This window comes from Penicillium vulpinum (assembly GCF_028829585.1).
Source record: "Penicillium vulpinum strain IBT 29486 chromosome Unknown utg000001l_segment0_segment0, whole genome shotgun sequence".
NCBI classification, from domain to species: Eukaryota; Fungi; Ascomycota; class Eurotiomycetes; order Eurotiales; family Aspergillaceae; genus Penicillium; species Penicillium vulpinum.
Genome location: NW_026643241.1, coordinates 3,906,015 through 3,920,738, shown reverse-complemented (window position 1 = coordinate 3,920,738; position 14,724 = coordinate 3,906,015). Strand labels below are relative to the sequence as shown.

At 48.3% G+C, this 14,724-nt stretch overlaps 7 protein-coding genes across 7 annotated transcripts; 3 read left to right on the top strand and 4 right to left on the bottom strand.

Moving 5' to 3' along the window:
- Positions 1 to 2,319, bottom strand: N7479_001413 (uncharacterized protein; the record flags this gene model as incomplete). The annotated part of the gene is made up of 4 exons (XM_057249110.1): positions 1 to 873; positions 932 to 1,929; positions 2,002 to 2,111; positions 2,165 to 2,319. The coding sequence occupies 4 exons, from the start codon at positions 2,317 to 2,319 to the stop codon at positions 1 to 3; spliced, it is 2,136 nt and encodes a 711-aa protein (XP_057113542.1).
- A 292-nt stretch (positions 2,320 to 2,611) lies between these two features.
- On the top strand, positions 2,612 to 3,877 carry N7479_001412 (NAD(P)-dependent alcohol dehydrogenase; the record flags this gene model as incomplete). Its single annotated transcript, XM_057249109.1, has 3 exons — positions 2,612 to 2,942; positions 2,993 to 3,621; positions 3,674 to 3,877. The coding sequence occupies 3 exons, from the start codon at positions 2,612 to 2,614 to the stop codon at positions 3,875 to 3,877; spliced, it is 1,164 nt and encodes a 387-aa protein (XP_057113541.1).
- Positions 3,878 to 4,088: 211 nt separating this feature from the next.
- N7479_001411 (uncharacterized protein) lies at positions 4,089 to 4,420 on the bottom strand (the record flags this gene model as incomplete). The annotated part of the gene is made up of 3 exons (XM_057249108.1): positions 4,089 to 4,194; positions 4,245 to 4,289; positions 4,341 to 4,420. 3 exons carry the CDS (start codon positions 4,418 to 4,420, stop codon positions 4,089 to 4,091), a joined length of 231 nt encoding a protein of 76 aa, XP_057113540.1.
- Positions 4,421 to 5,187: 767 nt separating this feature from the next.
- N7479_001410 (uncharacterized protein) lies at positions 5,188 to 6,716 on the top strand (the record flags this gene model as incomplete). Its single annotated transcript, XM_057249107.1, has 3 exons — positions 5,188 to 5,502; positions 5,554 to 5,926; positions 5,986 to 6,716. 3 exons carry the CDS (start codon positions 5,188 to 5,190, stop codon positions 6,714 to 6,716), a joined length of 1,419 nt encoding a protein of 472 aa, XP_057113539.1.
- Positions 6,717 to 6,764: 48 nt separating this feature from the next.
- On the bottom strand, positions 6,765 to 8,669 carry N7479_001409 (Zn(II)2Cys6 transcription factor domain-containing protein; the record flags this gene model as incomplete). The annotated part of the gene is made up of 5 exons (XM_057249106.1): positions 6,765 to 7,444; positions 7,510 to 7,873; positions 8,102 to 8,377; positions 8,429 to 8,577; positions 8,642 to 8,669. 5 exons carry the CDS (start codon positions 8,667 to 8,669, stop codon positions 6,765 to 6,767), a joined length of 1,497 nt encoding a protein of 498 aa, XP_057113538.1.
- A 917-nt stretch (positions 8,670 to 9,586) lies between these two features.
- Positions 9,587 to 11,941, top strand: N7479_001408 (uncharacterized protein; the record flags this gene model as incomplete). Its single annotated transcript, XM_057249105.1, has 5 exons — positions 9,587 to 9,614; positions 9,661 to 10,064; positions 10,118 to 10,875; positions 10,926 to 11,727; positions 11,786 to 11,941. 5 exons carry the CDS (start codon positions 9,587 to 9,589, stop codon positions 11,939 to 11,941), a joined length of 2,148 nt encoding a protein of 715 aa, XP_057113537.1.
- Positions 11,942 to 12,078: 137 nt separating this feature from the next.
- N7479_001407 (Zn(II)2Cys6 transcription factor) lies at positions 12,079 to 14,565 on the bottom strand (the record flags this gene model as incomplete). The annotated part of the gene is made up of 6 exons (XM_057249104.1): positions 12,079 to 12,543; positions 12,594 to 13,833; positions 13,894 to 14,031; positions 14,097 to 14,176; positions 14,210 to 14,402; positions 14,489 to 14,565. 6 exons carry the CDS (start codon positions 14,563 to 14,565, stop codon positions 12,079 to 12,081), a joined length of 2,193 nt encoding a protein of 730 aa, XP_057113536.1.
- Between the last annotated feature and the right edge of the window lie 159 nt (positions 14,566 to 14,724).

The window sequence follows — 14,724 nt, the reverse complement described above, 5'->3', positions numbered from 1 at the left end:
TCACAGGTCGACAAACTCTCCGCGAAGTAGCTCATCTTCCTGGATCCGCTCTAGGTACCTGGCTACCTTGGTTGTCAATGTAGCGATATCATATCCGAAGAACTTGTATGCCGCTTTGCCCGGCAGACTATGACCAAAGCGTGTCACGCATATGCCTGCATCTGCGTACCGTTCCCACCCATTTGGCGCATATGGCTCAATTACCACGGCTGGTATGCCGCGGTGACGCTGCAGGGTGTTGCGCTTGTACTCGAGTGACTGTTTCTCAAACAGGCGCTGGCAAGGGAAGCTGACAACGCGTGCAGTAATGCCCTTCTGCACCTTGAGTTGCTCAGCAACTTCCACCGCAAACGAAAGTTCAGCTCCAACCCCAATCAAAGTGATAGCAGCTGATTCGGCTTCAGAGAGGACGTATGCGCCGAGGGCTACGCCATCACGACGCGTGTGCTGGAGTTGGGGCAGAGTTTGACGAGAGGTAGAAATGATACTTGGGGTCTGCTTGGCGCCAATGGCAGCAATCCATGCACCAGCCGTCTCTTCGTTATCAGCAGGACGGATGTACAAAAGGTTTGGCATCGCGCGATACAGATTTGCCAATTCAATAGGTTGGTGGGTCGGTCCATCCTCGCCCATACCGATAGAGTCGTGAGTGGCGACGTGGATAATTTGGAGGTGCTGTAAGGCACCCATTCGGACAGCGGGTGCGGCATACAGGTAAAACATGAAGAAGGTCGACGTGACCGGAATGATAGTGTTTGGGGAGTAAGCTGCCATACCGTTGGAGATAGCAGCCATGGCATGTTCGCGGACACCATAATGAATATAGCGGCCAGAATAAGTACCATTGATGCCACATGTTGTGCGGAGTTCAGGCTAATGATGTGGTTAGCAATTATTCCAGGTCATGCCAATGTAAGTTGTTCTGACTCACGTGTTGGAAATCAACTTTGCCAGGCCAGATCATGTTTACAGATGGCGAGAGATCTGCAGTACCGACCATGAAAGAGTTGATATTTTGGGCAATTGGGTTGAATACTAAACCAGAAGCTGCACGGGTGGCAGTGGGTTTATCAGGGAAGCTGGTTGGAATATACTCCTGCCAGTTGGCCGGAAGCTCGCCACGCACGCGGGCCATGAACTCGGCTGCCAGAATAGGGTGCTGGGCAGCGTAGTTGCTTACTAGCTGATCCCATTCTTGAACCCACTGCTCTCCGCGCTCAGGAATTTCCTGGAAGAACTGGCGCACAGAATCGCCAATGACAAAATGCTTCTCCGGGTCAAAGCCGTAGGCGGTCTTCATATTATAAATGCTCTCAGTGCCGAAAGCAGCGCCATGGGCAGCCGCTGTTCCAGCAACGCTGCTGTCAATACCAATAACTGTCTTGATATTAATGAAGGTGGGCTTTTGCTTCGATGAGCGACCCTTTTCCAATGCACGAACAATGCCCTCAATATCAAAGCAGCCGTCTGTCACCTCAATCACATCCCAGCCACAGGCACGCATCTTCGTGTTCACATCCTCGGTGTTGGTAAGGTCAACTGAACCATCACAGGTAACCTGGTTGTTATCGTAGATGACAGTGAGGTTGTTTAGACGAAAATGTCCAGCTAGCGAGATTGCCTCGAGACCAACACCCTCCTGCAAGCAAGCATCGCCAATCATACACCAAGTGTGATTGCTTACCACATCGAAGCCAGGGCGGTTGTAGGTAGCAGCGAGATTCTTCGTCGCCATGGCCAGGCCTACAGTATTCGCAATACCCTGACCCAATGGTCCAGTTGTCACTTCGATTCCTTCTTGTTCAATCTCCGGATGCCCGGGGCATAGCGCATCGACGCGATCAGAGTGGTACGATTTGAGCTGTTCCAATGTCATGGCCTTGTAGCCTGTAAGATGCAAAAATGTGTATTGGAACAGGCAAGTGTGGCCTATAGGACAGTACTTCAGTATACATCACTCCTGGAACTTTATCAATTTAGAAGAATACATGCAAGACTGACCATTTGACAGGACGAAACGATCACGGTTGAAGAACCCCGGAGTGTGGGGTGCATAACGCATAACATATTTCCATAGCGCAACACCGATCGCAGCCATACCAATAGCACCACTAGCACACAATCAACTTCAGGACAAACTGACATAATGTTGGGATTATCATACCCGGGGTGCCCCCCATTAAACTGCTGGCAGAGATCTGCAATCAATAACCGAAACGTCTTCAATACCAAGTCATGATCCTTTGACAGTTTGTGGACTATAGGCATCGCCGAGCTGTGGACGCCGTTGACGCTGTTGGGCTGAACTTCGACGAGCATATTATATGAGTCGTATATAGCTCAGTAATTGGTAGGATATCCGAATGTACAAAACTGGAGGGGAAGCTCCTTGAAATAGTATTCCGAGTAGTAATGCTTAATATTTCCTAATCGGGCGACCATCCCCAGGGCGGACGCCACACCGGGGCGGGCATCAAGTTGGCAACTCTATCCACACCAAAACGGGTATCTGGAGCCACAATATACCAGATCAAGTACACTTTGGGCTACCGCAGCGCCTTTAAAAGAATGGAGGTTGCCCACTCCTGTGAAGTTTCACAGAAAATATACAATGACTTCGGTACTTCTAGATCAGGTAAACCGCCAACAGGTCCTGGGAAGCTCAATGGGTGATCGCGTTCCCCTCAATGTCTCCCATCCCAATCCCTCATTGCAGGTGACCGCAGACCACAAGCTCAAATCCGTCAACACACCTGTTTATGCCCCCAAACCCGGCGAGGTATTGGTTCATATCAAAGCAACTGGAATTTGCGGATCGGATATTCATTTCTGGAAAACCGGGCGCATTGGATCGTTGGTATTTGAAGGTGACTGCACCATTGGGCATGAAGCTTCGGGCATCGTGCTGCAGTGTGGTAAGGGGGTCAACCATTTGAAGCCAGGTAGACATACATCGTCGAGGTTGAAGATTTTTGAGCTGATAGTTTGATAGGTGATCGAGTTGCTGTTGAACCTGGCGTTCCCTGTGAACACTGCTTCCTCTGTGACGAGGGACGTTATAACCTATGCGAGGATGTCCAGTTCGCTGGCGTTTACCCTTACGAAGGTACCATTCAGCGTTACAAGAACCACCCTGCGAAATGGCTACACAAGCTACCAGATAACGTAACTTTTGCGGAAGGCGCACTTCTCGAGCCACTTTCAGTGGTGATGCATGGCGTCAAGACGGCTGGTCTTTCACTGGGACGTGGTGTAGTTGTATGCGGTGCAGGCCCCATTGGCCTGATCGCCTTAGCTGCAGCACGAGCCTCGGGCGCACACCCTATCGTGGTGACAGATCTAGAGCCCTCTCGACTGGCCTTTGCGAAAGATTTTGTCCCTTCCTGCATTACCTATGAGGTCGACCGTACAAAGGATTCCAAGGGTAATGCAGAGGCTATTCGTGCTCTCTTCGGGTCTGAGGAATATTTTGCGCCGGAAACTATCCTCGAGTGTACTGGCGTGGAAAGCAGTGTATGTACCGCTGCATACACTGCACGGCGGGGTGGCACTGTGATGGTCATTGGCGTAGGAAAAGCGATCATGAACAACCTACCTTTTATGCATATTTCTCTCGCCGAGGTCAGTTATATGGGTGTTGCGGTAGAGTGAATACTAATGCTGACTCTACTAGATCGATCTCCGATTCATCAACCGTTATCGTGACACCTGGCCCCCGGCAATCGCCTGCCTAAGTGGTGGAATCTTGGACCTAAAGAAGCTGGTGTCGCATGTATTCCCACTTGAAAGGGCTGAGGATGCGCTTCACCTGTGCGCTGATACTCGAAATGGTAGTATCAAGGTGTTGGTGGTCGATGAGCAGGAGGCTTCCGTATAGATATAATGATAAGAGAAGTTGCTTTCGAGTATTACAACCCAGCACTGCTTTATCTAGCACTCTATCCAGATAATCTTGATCAGTCTCGACTGAAGCAAGAGAATGAATATTCAGCAATTGAAGGCTTGATTTGATACTAGTTATATACCAATTCAGCCCTGACAAAATGCCTACATCAACTCCTAAGCCCTACTTCGACCATTGTATTCCCTCAAAATGATGATTGGCAAAATATCGACTCGATAACGGGAATTGGATCCTTCGAAGAGTGGTCGCCAGGGCTCAAGAATGTGTTGTGTCCGGTACAGTCAGGACCGCTGTACAAGGGTTAGTCAGAGTCCACTTGATTGTTTGGCACCGGACTTACGTGAAGAGACGGCATGGCTTTCTCAAAGACACAGTAAGAACATCTCTGTGACTGGTTAGTCTCATCCGAAACATGGTAGTTGGAAATCAACCTCACTCTTCCTCGATCGCATGGCAATCATTCAATGGCACATCAATGCCACGGCTCTTGTCTGCTGTTTCAATGCCAACCTGCATGGTCCCGTTAGCAATACGACGTGGGTTTATGTTAGAACATGCGCACGATTGTTCTTTTGGAGTTCTTCGCTGCCGATACAGAGAGAAGCATCAAGCTTAGAAGCGACAACTGTTTGAGGCCGTACATGACGCAGATGACAACCAGATATCCAATGATAGGAGATCTGAGGATAGAGGATACTCGGCAGTGCCTGGAAGTATAAACAGAAGGTCGATGGCCCTTCCTGCAAGGAGATGCCATCTGTCTTGTCTCTTCTATCCCTTGCATCTGTTTCTCCTGCAATACTGCAAGTGCCAGGGGTTACGGACAACTGCGTTGTAAGGTCATACCCCTTTTTTACAATGATCTCCCCTGGACAGGGTATTCCATAGAGAGGATGAGAATGTGACCGCTGATTTAAGATGTACTTAGTACTAGGTTGTGATCGAGGTGTAGTGGCGATCTATGAGTGCTCCTAAATCCTGGGGGATTTTGGATTGAGTAGATATAAACAGCAGATTGAAATGATATTTTTGAGGTTAACAAATTCTTGTCAAAAGTCTTCCGAAGTGTTCTGTATTAGTGTCCAAGGAGAAGTTGAAGTGGCAGAAGTCTCCCGACCTCGGCTCCCACTTTTAACTTCAACTTGAACTCAACATCTTGGGTTGTTTTCTTCGGATTATATCAATTATTCTAGCATTCACAGTCCCTTTCCGACTCGATGACTCGATGATTCAATTCAATTCCCTGTGAACTGGGAGAGTCATCACACACCTCTGATTGCGCCATGAACGACTGGTCCCAACCCGACGCGAGTATATCCAATTCCCATGATGCTGCATTTGCCTCTCCATCAGGCGCTACCAGCTGGGCCGATGGATTCACCCATGATCCAGGCTTCCTAGCATCCCAAGAGGAGCTACGATGTATGCTTTTCAATGTCGCGGATTCTACAGCGCCGACTCGTGCACCGAGCCCAGATACCCAGGGTCAAAACACCACACAATCGCGCGACAGAGAGCAGACACAAACACGTCCGGTGCTGTCAAATCTCCGTCGAATTGAGTACTTGAAGAACTATGTTGGTCAAGTAGCACCATGGGTGAGCGATATTGCTTATAATTTTCTCAATAATCGCTGACCCCGACCGCAGCTCGATATGTTCGATTCGCAATGTACCTTTCGAGTGCAGATTCCCGCACTGGCCCGATCATTCCCCGCCCTAATGAATGCGATCCTCGCGATATCCGCCCGGCAAATGGAAAGGAAGGAGGGGATTCAAGACTCCTTTGACAGCTTGGAGCTTTACCAGGAAGCAATTCGCTTGTTGAGCCCGCTGTTGGAAATGCACGACCCTAAAGTTGTCGCCGCCTGCGTACTGCTATGCTGCCTTGAGATGATGTCTGCACGCGCGCAGGATTGGCAACGTCATTTGGAGGGGTGTGCCGCACTTTTCGACGCCTTCGAAATGAATGGGTTCAGTAGCGGCCTTCTACAAGCAGTGTTTTGGTGCTATGCACGCATGGGTGCGAGTTAATATTGATGGTCAAATGACAAAAGGATGTAGCTGATTTGTAATATCTAGACTTATGTGGTGCGTTGATCTCTGATGGGACACAGGGCACTCTTCTTCGGCCCAGCAAATGGCTCCCGCCTGGATGTCATGAGGATGATGCTGCACAGCTCTTTGAAGCTGCGCAATCTTCAGACATGCATGCCAACTACGCCGTATATCTCTGCGCAAAATCGTGCGAGCTGGTGGCTGATCGTACTCAGTTTGTGGAGCTAGGGGTACAGAATGACTGCGCCGGAGAGGTCTTCAATCGCCGCTGGCTGCGACTCTGGAACGATTTGCAGCACTGGCTTGACAACCGACCACCGGAGCTGTTACCAGTCCACACAACAACGACTAAGCCATTCCCTCATGTTCTTTTCCTCCAATGGGCGGCTATATCCTCGAACCAACTATACCACACGGCATGCATTTTGCTGCTCAACTCGATGCCCAGATCTATCAAGCTGCAACCGACACCTGCAATGTCTGCGCTGTGGCATGGGAGGCGCATTTGTGGAATTTCGCTCGCCAATCCGCACCACGGATGCTTGAACAATGCCATCCAGCCGCTGTGGATTGCGGGACGGCTATTCAGCCACGTGTCTGAGCACGCGATTATAATCGGCCTAATCCGTCATATCGAAGCCGAGACTGGATGGGGCGCTTGCTGGCGTATCCGCGACCTGGAACTCGCCTGGGGGTATCGAATCTCACGGTCAGATCGGACTATTGATAGACAGCGGTTTCCCGTAACAGGATGAGCACCGTGTTGTATTACCTTGAACAATCTTCCTAGATATAATCGTTTACTATGTCTCATCAAGGAGGCACCACTCAGTTCGCAGGCTCTGCAAGCAGTTGTTTGTGTTCCACCCTGTCACCGTACGGATGCGGTCAAATCCACGCACAACTTCATGTTGTTGCGACTCATGTGTCATCCGGCGAGCTGCCAGCAGGAAGGATGCCAGGAGACATGGATCCCAGCACTCCTGACGATCATTGTGGAGAGCAATGCTGCATATTCGCTGCGCGTGCCACAATGGCGACATGGCAACAGAGTGGAAGTCGGCGATGCGTGCGGTACGGGGCCGATTGCGTAGTAAGATCAACATGGCAGTATGGTATAACTGGTTGCCAAACAAGCCTGCTCCATTGGCAAACAGAACAACCGGGAAACTTATTTCTGGGCCAGCTAACTGATCATCCATCTCTAATTCTAGCATGGGTTGGAATTCCCGTGGTCGCTCACGATACCATTGTTGCAGTTCTTCCACCAACTGAATCCATACGTGGAGGGGGGATCGCTCAGGTGAAACCTCTTCGTTATGGACAAATTGGATCGCTCTCGCGCAGAGCCATAGAGGGCGGTTTGCGTAGAAGAAAACCATTTCGAATCGATCAGCCGCGAGATCTACTTCTGTGATGTATGGGAAAGACGGGGGAAGCGGCATGCACGTGTCGCTATCAGTCGCTAACGCTGTCGCAAGATCTGTGGTGGCCGAACAAGTCAGTCAATAGTGATCAAAACTATAGATGTTGTTTTGTAGCTCATACCAAGCCTGAAAAAGAGCCAATAAATCGCAGAATTAATATCTCTGCCCACCGCGTGGGAGCTTAGGGCCTTCATGAGGTCATGATCACACGGTCTTTCGGTGTTCCACATCGCAGAGATATTCGAGATATAGTCTTTCACTTGATCTATAACGATTTTTAGTGCGACATATGTAATCTCGACCTGACTATCTGAGTCAGTCTGCCGAAGGAATGTCTTCCCCCTCTCTCCGGGTGACCTCTGTGGATGAAGCTGGTGGAAAGAAGTCTCGGACAGGTCAAGGATCGAGTTCCATATAGGCGACGAGATCATCGCAAGCTGAAGACCTTGGATTCCGAATGATTGACCAAGATCGCACATGTCCAACTACTGCAGTCAGTACTGTGCAGTTTGTAGTAGTTTCAAAAAGCTCACCCAAGGGGCTATCTTGTAACGATAATGCCGTAGCAAGGCTTGTGTTTCGGTGGGTGAAATTGTCTCGACATATGATACAGGTGACTGTTGTATACTTTGCGAATTGAACGGTGATTGATGCAACAAATTCGATGGTATCATTGGAGGCTTTGAGATGACTCTCCTTGTTGATGGGACTACCAAGTCCGACAGCCCCAGATCCGGTTCATTCATACCAAGAGCTAACAACCCGGCGACTGCGGATTCATCATTGCCATTAAGGATTGTATAATTCTGTTCCTCAGCAGTGTGGGGGACTGGCTCTGGCCAGAATAGCACATCATCGTCTCTGACATTGCTAGGCGTGTTGGGGTCGGCTTGCTGTGGTTGTGGAGTCACCTCAATGCGAGAGGATGATTCAACCAGTGTATGATCATTAGTTTGATTGCAGTCTTTTGAAGTCTCTTCGGTGACGAACTACATATATATGTCAGTTCTCTGGTTTGTGATTGTCACTGGAAATCCTACCTGAATCGCCTCATAGTTGGCAGATGATGTCTCGACTTCTGATGGTCGAACAGTGCGTGCATTCTTCGTCAAAAAGCTCAATTGAGGTCCATATTGGCATTGGAAGTTCCGGTCAATACAGTTTCGGCATCGCGGTTTGCCTTCATCGCCTGAATATTTATTAGGCTTGAATATTTCACAAATCAAGAAACACATACATTTTCGGCGACGAACTCGACAGCGCATGCATCCAGTACGACATCGCGTCAGTCGAGTTTGCCTTCGACGCTCCATCGTAGGCCGATATTGCAGACTCCCGTACTGTCAGAGGGGAGGCAGCGGGTTACCAATCTGGGAATGTGTACCAAGCCGGGCTCCACATCCAGATTAGGAAGGCACAAGCACCGTCACCTGACCTCAGACCCATCACATTTTTTGCTTTGTCACTGTTTACGGGCGCCGGCCCCGGGGCTGCTTCTTCAGCCGTCCACAGGTCCACGGGTATCCCATGACTAGTTTCTGCTTTTGCACTGCATTTGAGACGTTGAAACCGTTATCGTGGATGGCATTTTTAGAAAGGAACCTTGGAAGGAGGGAAGCTGTCAATTCTCATTGCTGACGCTCCTGCTCACCTTTACCTCGGCCAGATGGATCTGTGTTATGAACGTAGTGTTGAAAGCCGAAAAAGGAATCAAAGACAAACCGTCAAGAATCAATTTCAAAGTCCCAGAAGAACGGGTCATTTATGTATTTTACATGCATCAAAATATCATAGATGAGACGATTTAATGGGCCTTGAAAACATTGATTGATGCATATGAATCAACTACAGCGTACACTCACTGAATTATGGGAGTGCATACACTGTATATATATCTGTTGAGGTCAAACTTGACATTTATCTTCGTATTAATTTTCATTCTCCACTTACTCTCATTCTATAGTTCTTCCAAAATATGTCCTTAACTATTAATTCCCTACTATCCTCCAGGCGTTCACAAGCAAATGCTACGGCCTAAGAGGATGATTCTTATTGTTGTCGCGACCCCACAAGAACAATATGAAGATTCTCCGAACTTCGCGCTACTCTTCGTATTGTTGCTTTTTCATTGTGTACTTTTGGATTAAAAACTGTCTCTTTTTATTCTTCTCTCTCTCACCCATTCAATCATTTGAGCTATGGAACGAGTCGTCGTTGTCGGAGCAGGTTGGTAGCAGTTGACAATCAAATTATACTTTAACTAACTTATTAGGTCTTTACGGTCTCATCGCAGCGAAAACGTATCTACAAATCGCTGGGGAATACGACGACGAAAGCACAGCCAGAAGCACCGATAAACTACCCGAAGTTCCGCTGTGTTTTACTGAGAGCATCGATGCTTCCCCAGCAGAGTCCTCCGAAAGTCGCCTTCTTGTGATCGACTCTGCCTCAGATATTGGGGGCACTTGGGCTGAGGAGCGCCTTTACCCAAACTTGTTGAGTCAGAACTCATATGGCCTTTATGAATTCAGTGACCTACCTCTTTCCGAAGTTGTTCCAGAGGAACATGCGGATGACACACAAAATCAGTTCATTGCAGGCTGGAAGATCAACCGCTATCTCCGTGCATGGGCTGAGAAATGGCAGCTCGAGAAACACATACGATTGAATTGGACGGTAAGATACTCTCAGTCCGCTCTAAAATTGTGAGATTTCTGATTGTCCTCTAGGTCGACCACATCAGCCGTCTAGAAACTAAAGAGTGGAAGCTCAACATCAGTGTGTCCACGTCCCCGGGTCGGCGCATAACAATATTATGTGACAAATTGGTCTTAGCTACAGGACTGACCTCGGTACCGCATATGCCCAACACAAAGGAGTCATCAATGGCCTCTGATAACCCTGCTCCAGTCATCCATGCCAAGGATGTTGGAGAGTGGGCTCGAGAACACCTGGGATACGAGCCACTTAAAGCACCTGAGTCCGATGCAGTTAGCATTCCGGCCAAAAAATCCCCTTACCCACAACTACGATCGGTTGTTGTTTATGGTGGTGCGAAATCTTCCTTTGATCTGGTACATTTCTTTGCGACTCTACACCGCAACGACTCAAAACTGCACCTCAAGTCTAGACAAGAAAGTCCCGTCCAAGTAAACTGGATCATCCGTGATAGAGGTGCAGGCCCTGCGTGGATGGTGCCGCCGATGTCTACTCTCCCAAATGGCGACACAGTTGCAAGTGATGAGGCTGCCAGTTCCCGATTGCTCTCCTATCTCACCCCGTGTTGCTACGAGACTCCGAAACGTCTATCTTTCGGATCCGCCGGTAATCTTCACTGGGAGGGCTCATGGCTAATGCGGCTATTCCATGGGAACCCACTAGGCCGATGGTGGATTCGTTGGCTCTGGAGGTCGATTGATAAAGGCTTGGAGGACACGGCGCAATATGATTCAGATCCGAAGATGGCAAAGCTTCGGCCAGAGAACAGGTAAGTTTAATGAGAGGTCATTTGGAATAATCGATGACCGATGGTTTTAGTGTTATCTCGTGCGCATCCGGTATTGGTATCGCAAACCAAGGAGATCTCTGGGAAGCAATTAGATTACCCCATGTCAACGTGTACCGATCAGCAATCACGGAAATTGTCGCTACCAGCCCAGACAAAACCACAGATTCATCCACAAAAGCCTCAGTACACTTGGCAGACAGCAATTGCATTGATGAAGTGGATCTAGTTATCCACGCGACCGGATATAAACCAATAGTCCCGATTCGGTTTGAACCTGCAAGTCTCCGTCTAGAACTGGGGCTATCGGCTCTGATAGACTCGGCGGGCAATGGTTATGGCAAGGATCGCGAAATTCCAGAGGAAACACCGGAGAGAATCAATGGACCACTGGAATCAACCATACAGGATCGAATTCAACGCTGGGAGGATATAGATCGACGTTCTGAGGTAATGGTCAGGAAAAATTTGAATGCGACAAGATGTGCTCTCACAGATAGGAGTCCTCCCTCATGGGCTGAATCTCACAAGCTGGTGCCGTATCGCCTATTCCGCCGGATGGTTGCACCTGAACTCGTCGCACAAGGTGACCGCTCCCTTGCAACACTCGGTGTTATTTTATCATCAACTATTGCTGTTGTTGCAGAGGTTCAAGCTCTTTGGGTAGCAGCGTTCTTGACGAGAGGGCTCGACTCCCCTATAGACATCACGTCAACCCCAGACCAAGCTCTCTCGCTTAGAGATATTTCCCCGGAAGCTATGGAGAATTCTATCTCGGAGGATGTGGTGCTGGGATCATTGACGGGGACTGGCCTTGAAGTTGAGGCCATTCAGGTATGTTTGTTGCATCGATGACACCACGAGGATATCTTAATCTAATCATCCCTATCAGTACAACGACATGCTCCTGCGCGATTTGGGATTGAATCCGCACCGACTCGGGGGTGGGTACTACAAGGAGCTGACAGGGGTGTATAGGCCTTCGGTGTATGCTGGAATTGTGAACGAGTGGAGAAAGAGTCGAGGTTTGGCACAGAAAAAACCGTAGGTGCACTAAGTGCTGATTATCCAGCTTAATGATTTCCTCACAACTTGATTTATTATTATTACATGTAATTTTGACTGCTCCTATATATTTTTAAATGTACACTGTTCTCTACAGCCCACAAACTCCCCTTGATTATATCACAAATGCTCTGCCATATAATCTCCTAAGATCATCCAATCTGGAATATCCGGCATTGCAGCCCCAATCAAATCACCACCATTCCTTGTTTGAAATGGCCACTCAGGAAAAGGGCCTTCGTTGATGGGTGTAGATATTTGGTCAAGGTTTGGCAGTTCTGGGTTCATTCGCCCTCTCTGATCGTCACTGTTTTGCTGAACAACCCCTTGAGTTCTCGATGGCATTCTATTTGCTTGGATTTTGCTTTCTTTAGGGATAGCCAAATCCCCGAAGTTCATTGTCTCGGCTCCTGATGAGCAGCCAAAATCGAGGATCTCCCACATGAGACTCTCGTCTGCAGCGGACATTCTAGGCATATTCGAAGGGGTTGGCATTTTCGATAAAGCGCCCGAGAATCCTTCCTGGTTATAATAGAGTGATCCATAATTTTGGTGGCGAGCGGCAAGTTCATTCACTTTGTTAACCTAGGGAAAATAATCAGCACTTTGATCCGATATTTTGCTGGCAGACTTACCAGAACGCCCATGTTTTTCCAATACACAGACAGCTCCGTCATAAAGTCAACAAGAACTCGAAATTCTTTATTAAGTAGCAGAGCAATTTGTGGGTTTTTGCTGCCAGTGTGCTCTAGCTGAATTGTTGCTGCGATCGCAGCCAAATATCCTAGAAAAGGATCACAGGTCTCAAAGTTGACCTCAGACATCTCCCTTATAAATCGAACTATCCATCGAGAGTGAAGAAGCGATGTCTCAAATGACTTTTGCAGAAACGTTGCCGAAATATTTCCGTTAAAGTTGCGAAGCTTGGTCATAATCACGAATGGGTGGTGTAGCAGGCCCTGGATTGAATGGAAAAGGAACTGGACATACACCCAGGTCGAGAGGTATGTGCGTGATTGTGGATCTGGATCTTCTCGGGCACGGCTTTTGAAATCAACGTTTATATATCGATGTGCGTCTGCAAAATGTGTTTCAAATTGCAACCATTCTGACTCGAGGATCGCGAGAGCTGATCCGGTTTGCCAGGGAGGAAGCGAGTTCTCGGCAAAGGATTCAAAGACATACTCTGTGGTTTTCCCCCATAAAGAGTATAGCCTCAGGAGACATACAAGAATACCAAGATCAACTTTCTGCCCTTGTTTTCCTGGGCCATCATGCAAAGACCCGTGAGAGAGTGATTGATTATCACTGAACAGTGCTTCTGTCTCTGGGAAAGGAAATGGAAGTGTGAACTGCTTGTCTGAGAGGGACAGTGAATAATTTCGGGAAGCACTATAAGTGCGATCGAGCATGAAAAAGGCCCAGGTAATGCGCTTTCTCGTTTCGATCTCTGGGTCATTTGAGAGATATGAGTCCTTTGTTTTATTCAACCCCACGGATTGAATGGCACGCAATCCAAGGGCGACCGACGCATACCCTCGATGAGCTTTTCCATCAGCAAAATCTACCTGGGCCATAAGAAATGTGCCTTGGAGAAATGAAATGCCCATCTTGCCGTCTTTGTACTGATTTGACAAAAGGTTCCAAGCTTTCCCCGAGAGTGTTTCCGCATCAGGTATGTCCCTATGCAGAGGTCCGCGAGATCGTCGAGGCAGACGGGAAGTGAGGGCCACTAATGGAAATGCGACCTCTGATGGCAATGAGCCGGTATGTCCCAACAACCACGTTTTTGAAAAAAGACAATATGGCTGGTCATGAAAGTAGGTAAGGTAGGTCTCCACTTCCTGCTCGATAAATGCATCTGGAAAATCCTTTCTGTTTCACTTGCATTGGTATATTTATGATGAGCAATGGTGGGTGGGCATTCAAACTTACTCAGAAGGCAGCGGGTGATTATCTGGGCAATCCATTATGTCGAAGTCATCATAAGAAGCCTCTTGCAGCTCACGATCATCATTGAGCTGGGTATCATTCGATATTTCCCGTAATGAATTAGACCTTGGTAAACCTTCTCTAAGGTGTTCCAAAAGCATTTTATTAGCGACTTCTGCGGCTTAGATACGAGGTCTTGTCCATACTGGAGTAAAAGTGCCATCATGTCTAGTCTTTCTTCGATACGCTGAAGCCTCCCAGAGCTTGAGACATCCCCCCTTTCAATCTGATAAATTTAGCATAGTCCCTGATGGCACACCAAATCCAATAGCTGGTCTGAAATAGAAAGCGTAAATACCTCATTGCTGCGTTGTGTTCCCTGGCCCGGCACAGGAGCCGAAACCGAGTGTTTCTTCACACCGGATGTCTGTGGTCCGTATGAGCAACGTTGCCCTAGCCTGTGACACAGCGAGCATGCCGGTTTCTCGCCTGGGCAGCGCGCCTTCTTCCGACTATTAAGATCACATATTAGAAGTCGAAAGTCGGCAACCGGGTATTGTGGCGATCTTAGGATTTTTCATCGGGGCTTGGCACATACCGACAAGGACCACAAGCTTGCCGGGTTCGCTTTAAAGAAACTTTGTGTATTGTGTAGTTATCACCCATTGAGCTCATAGGGAAATTGGCTAAAAAAATAAGTTTTATCTGATCAACGCAACTTGAAGATGTTGAGTTCAAGCGGCCCCCCCCGTGCGGGGTACGAACTGGGACAATTCGGTTGCCGATATGGAACCCTACAACTCTACAACTTTACAATTGGCGTATTCAGCGCAT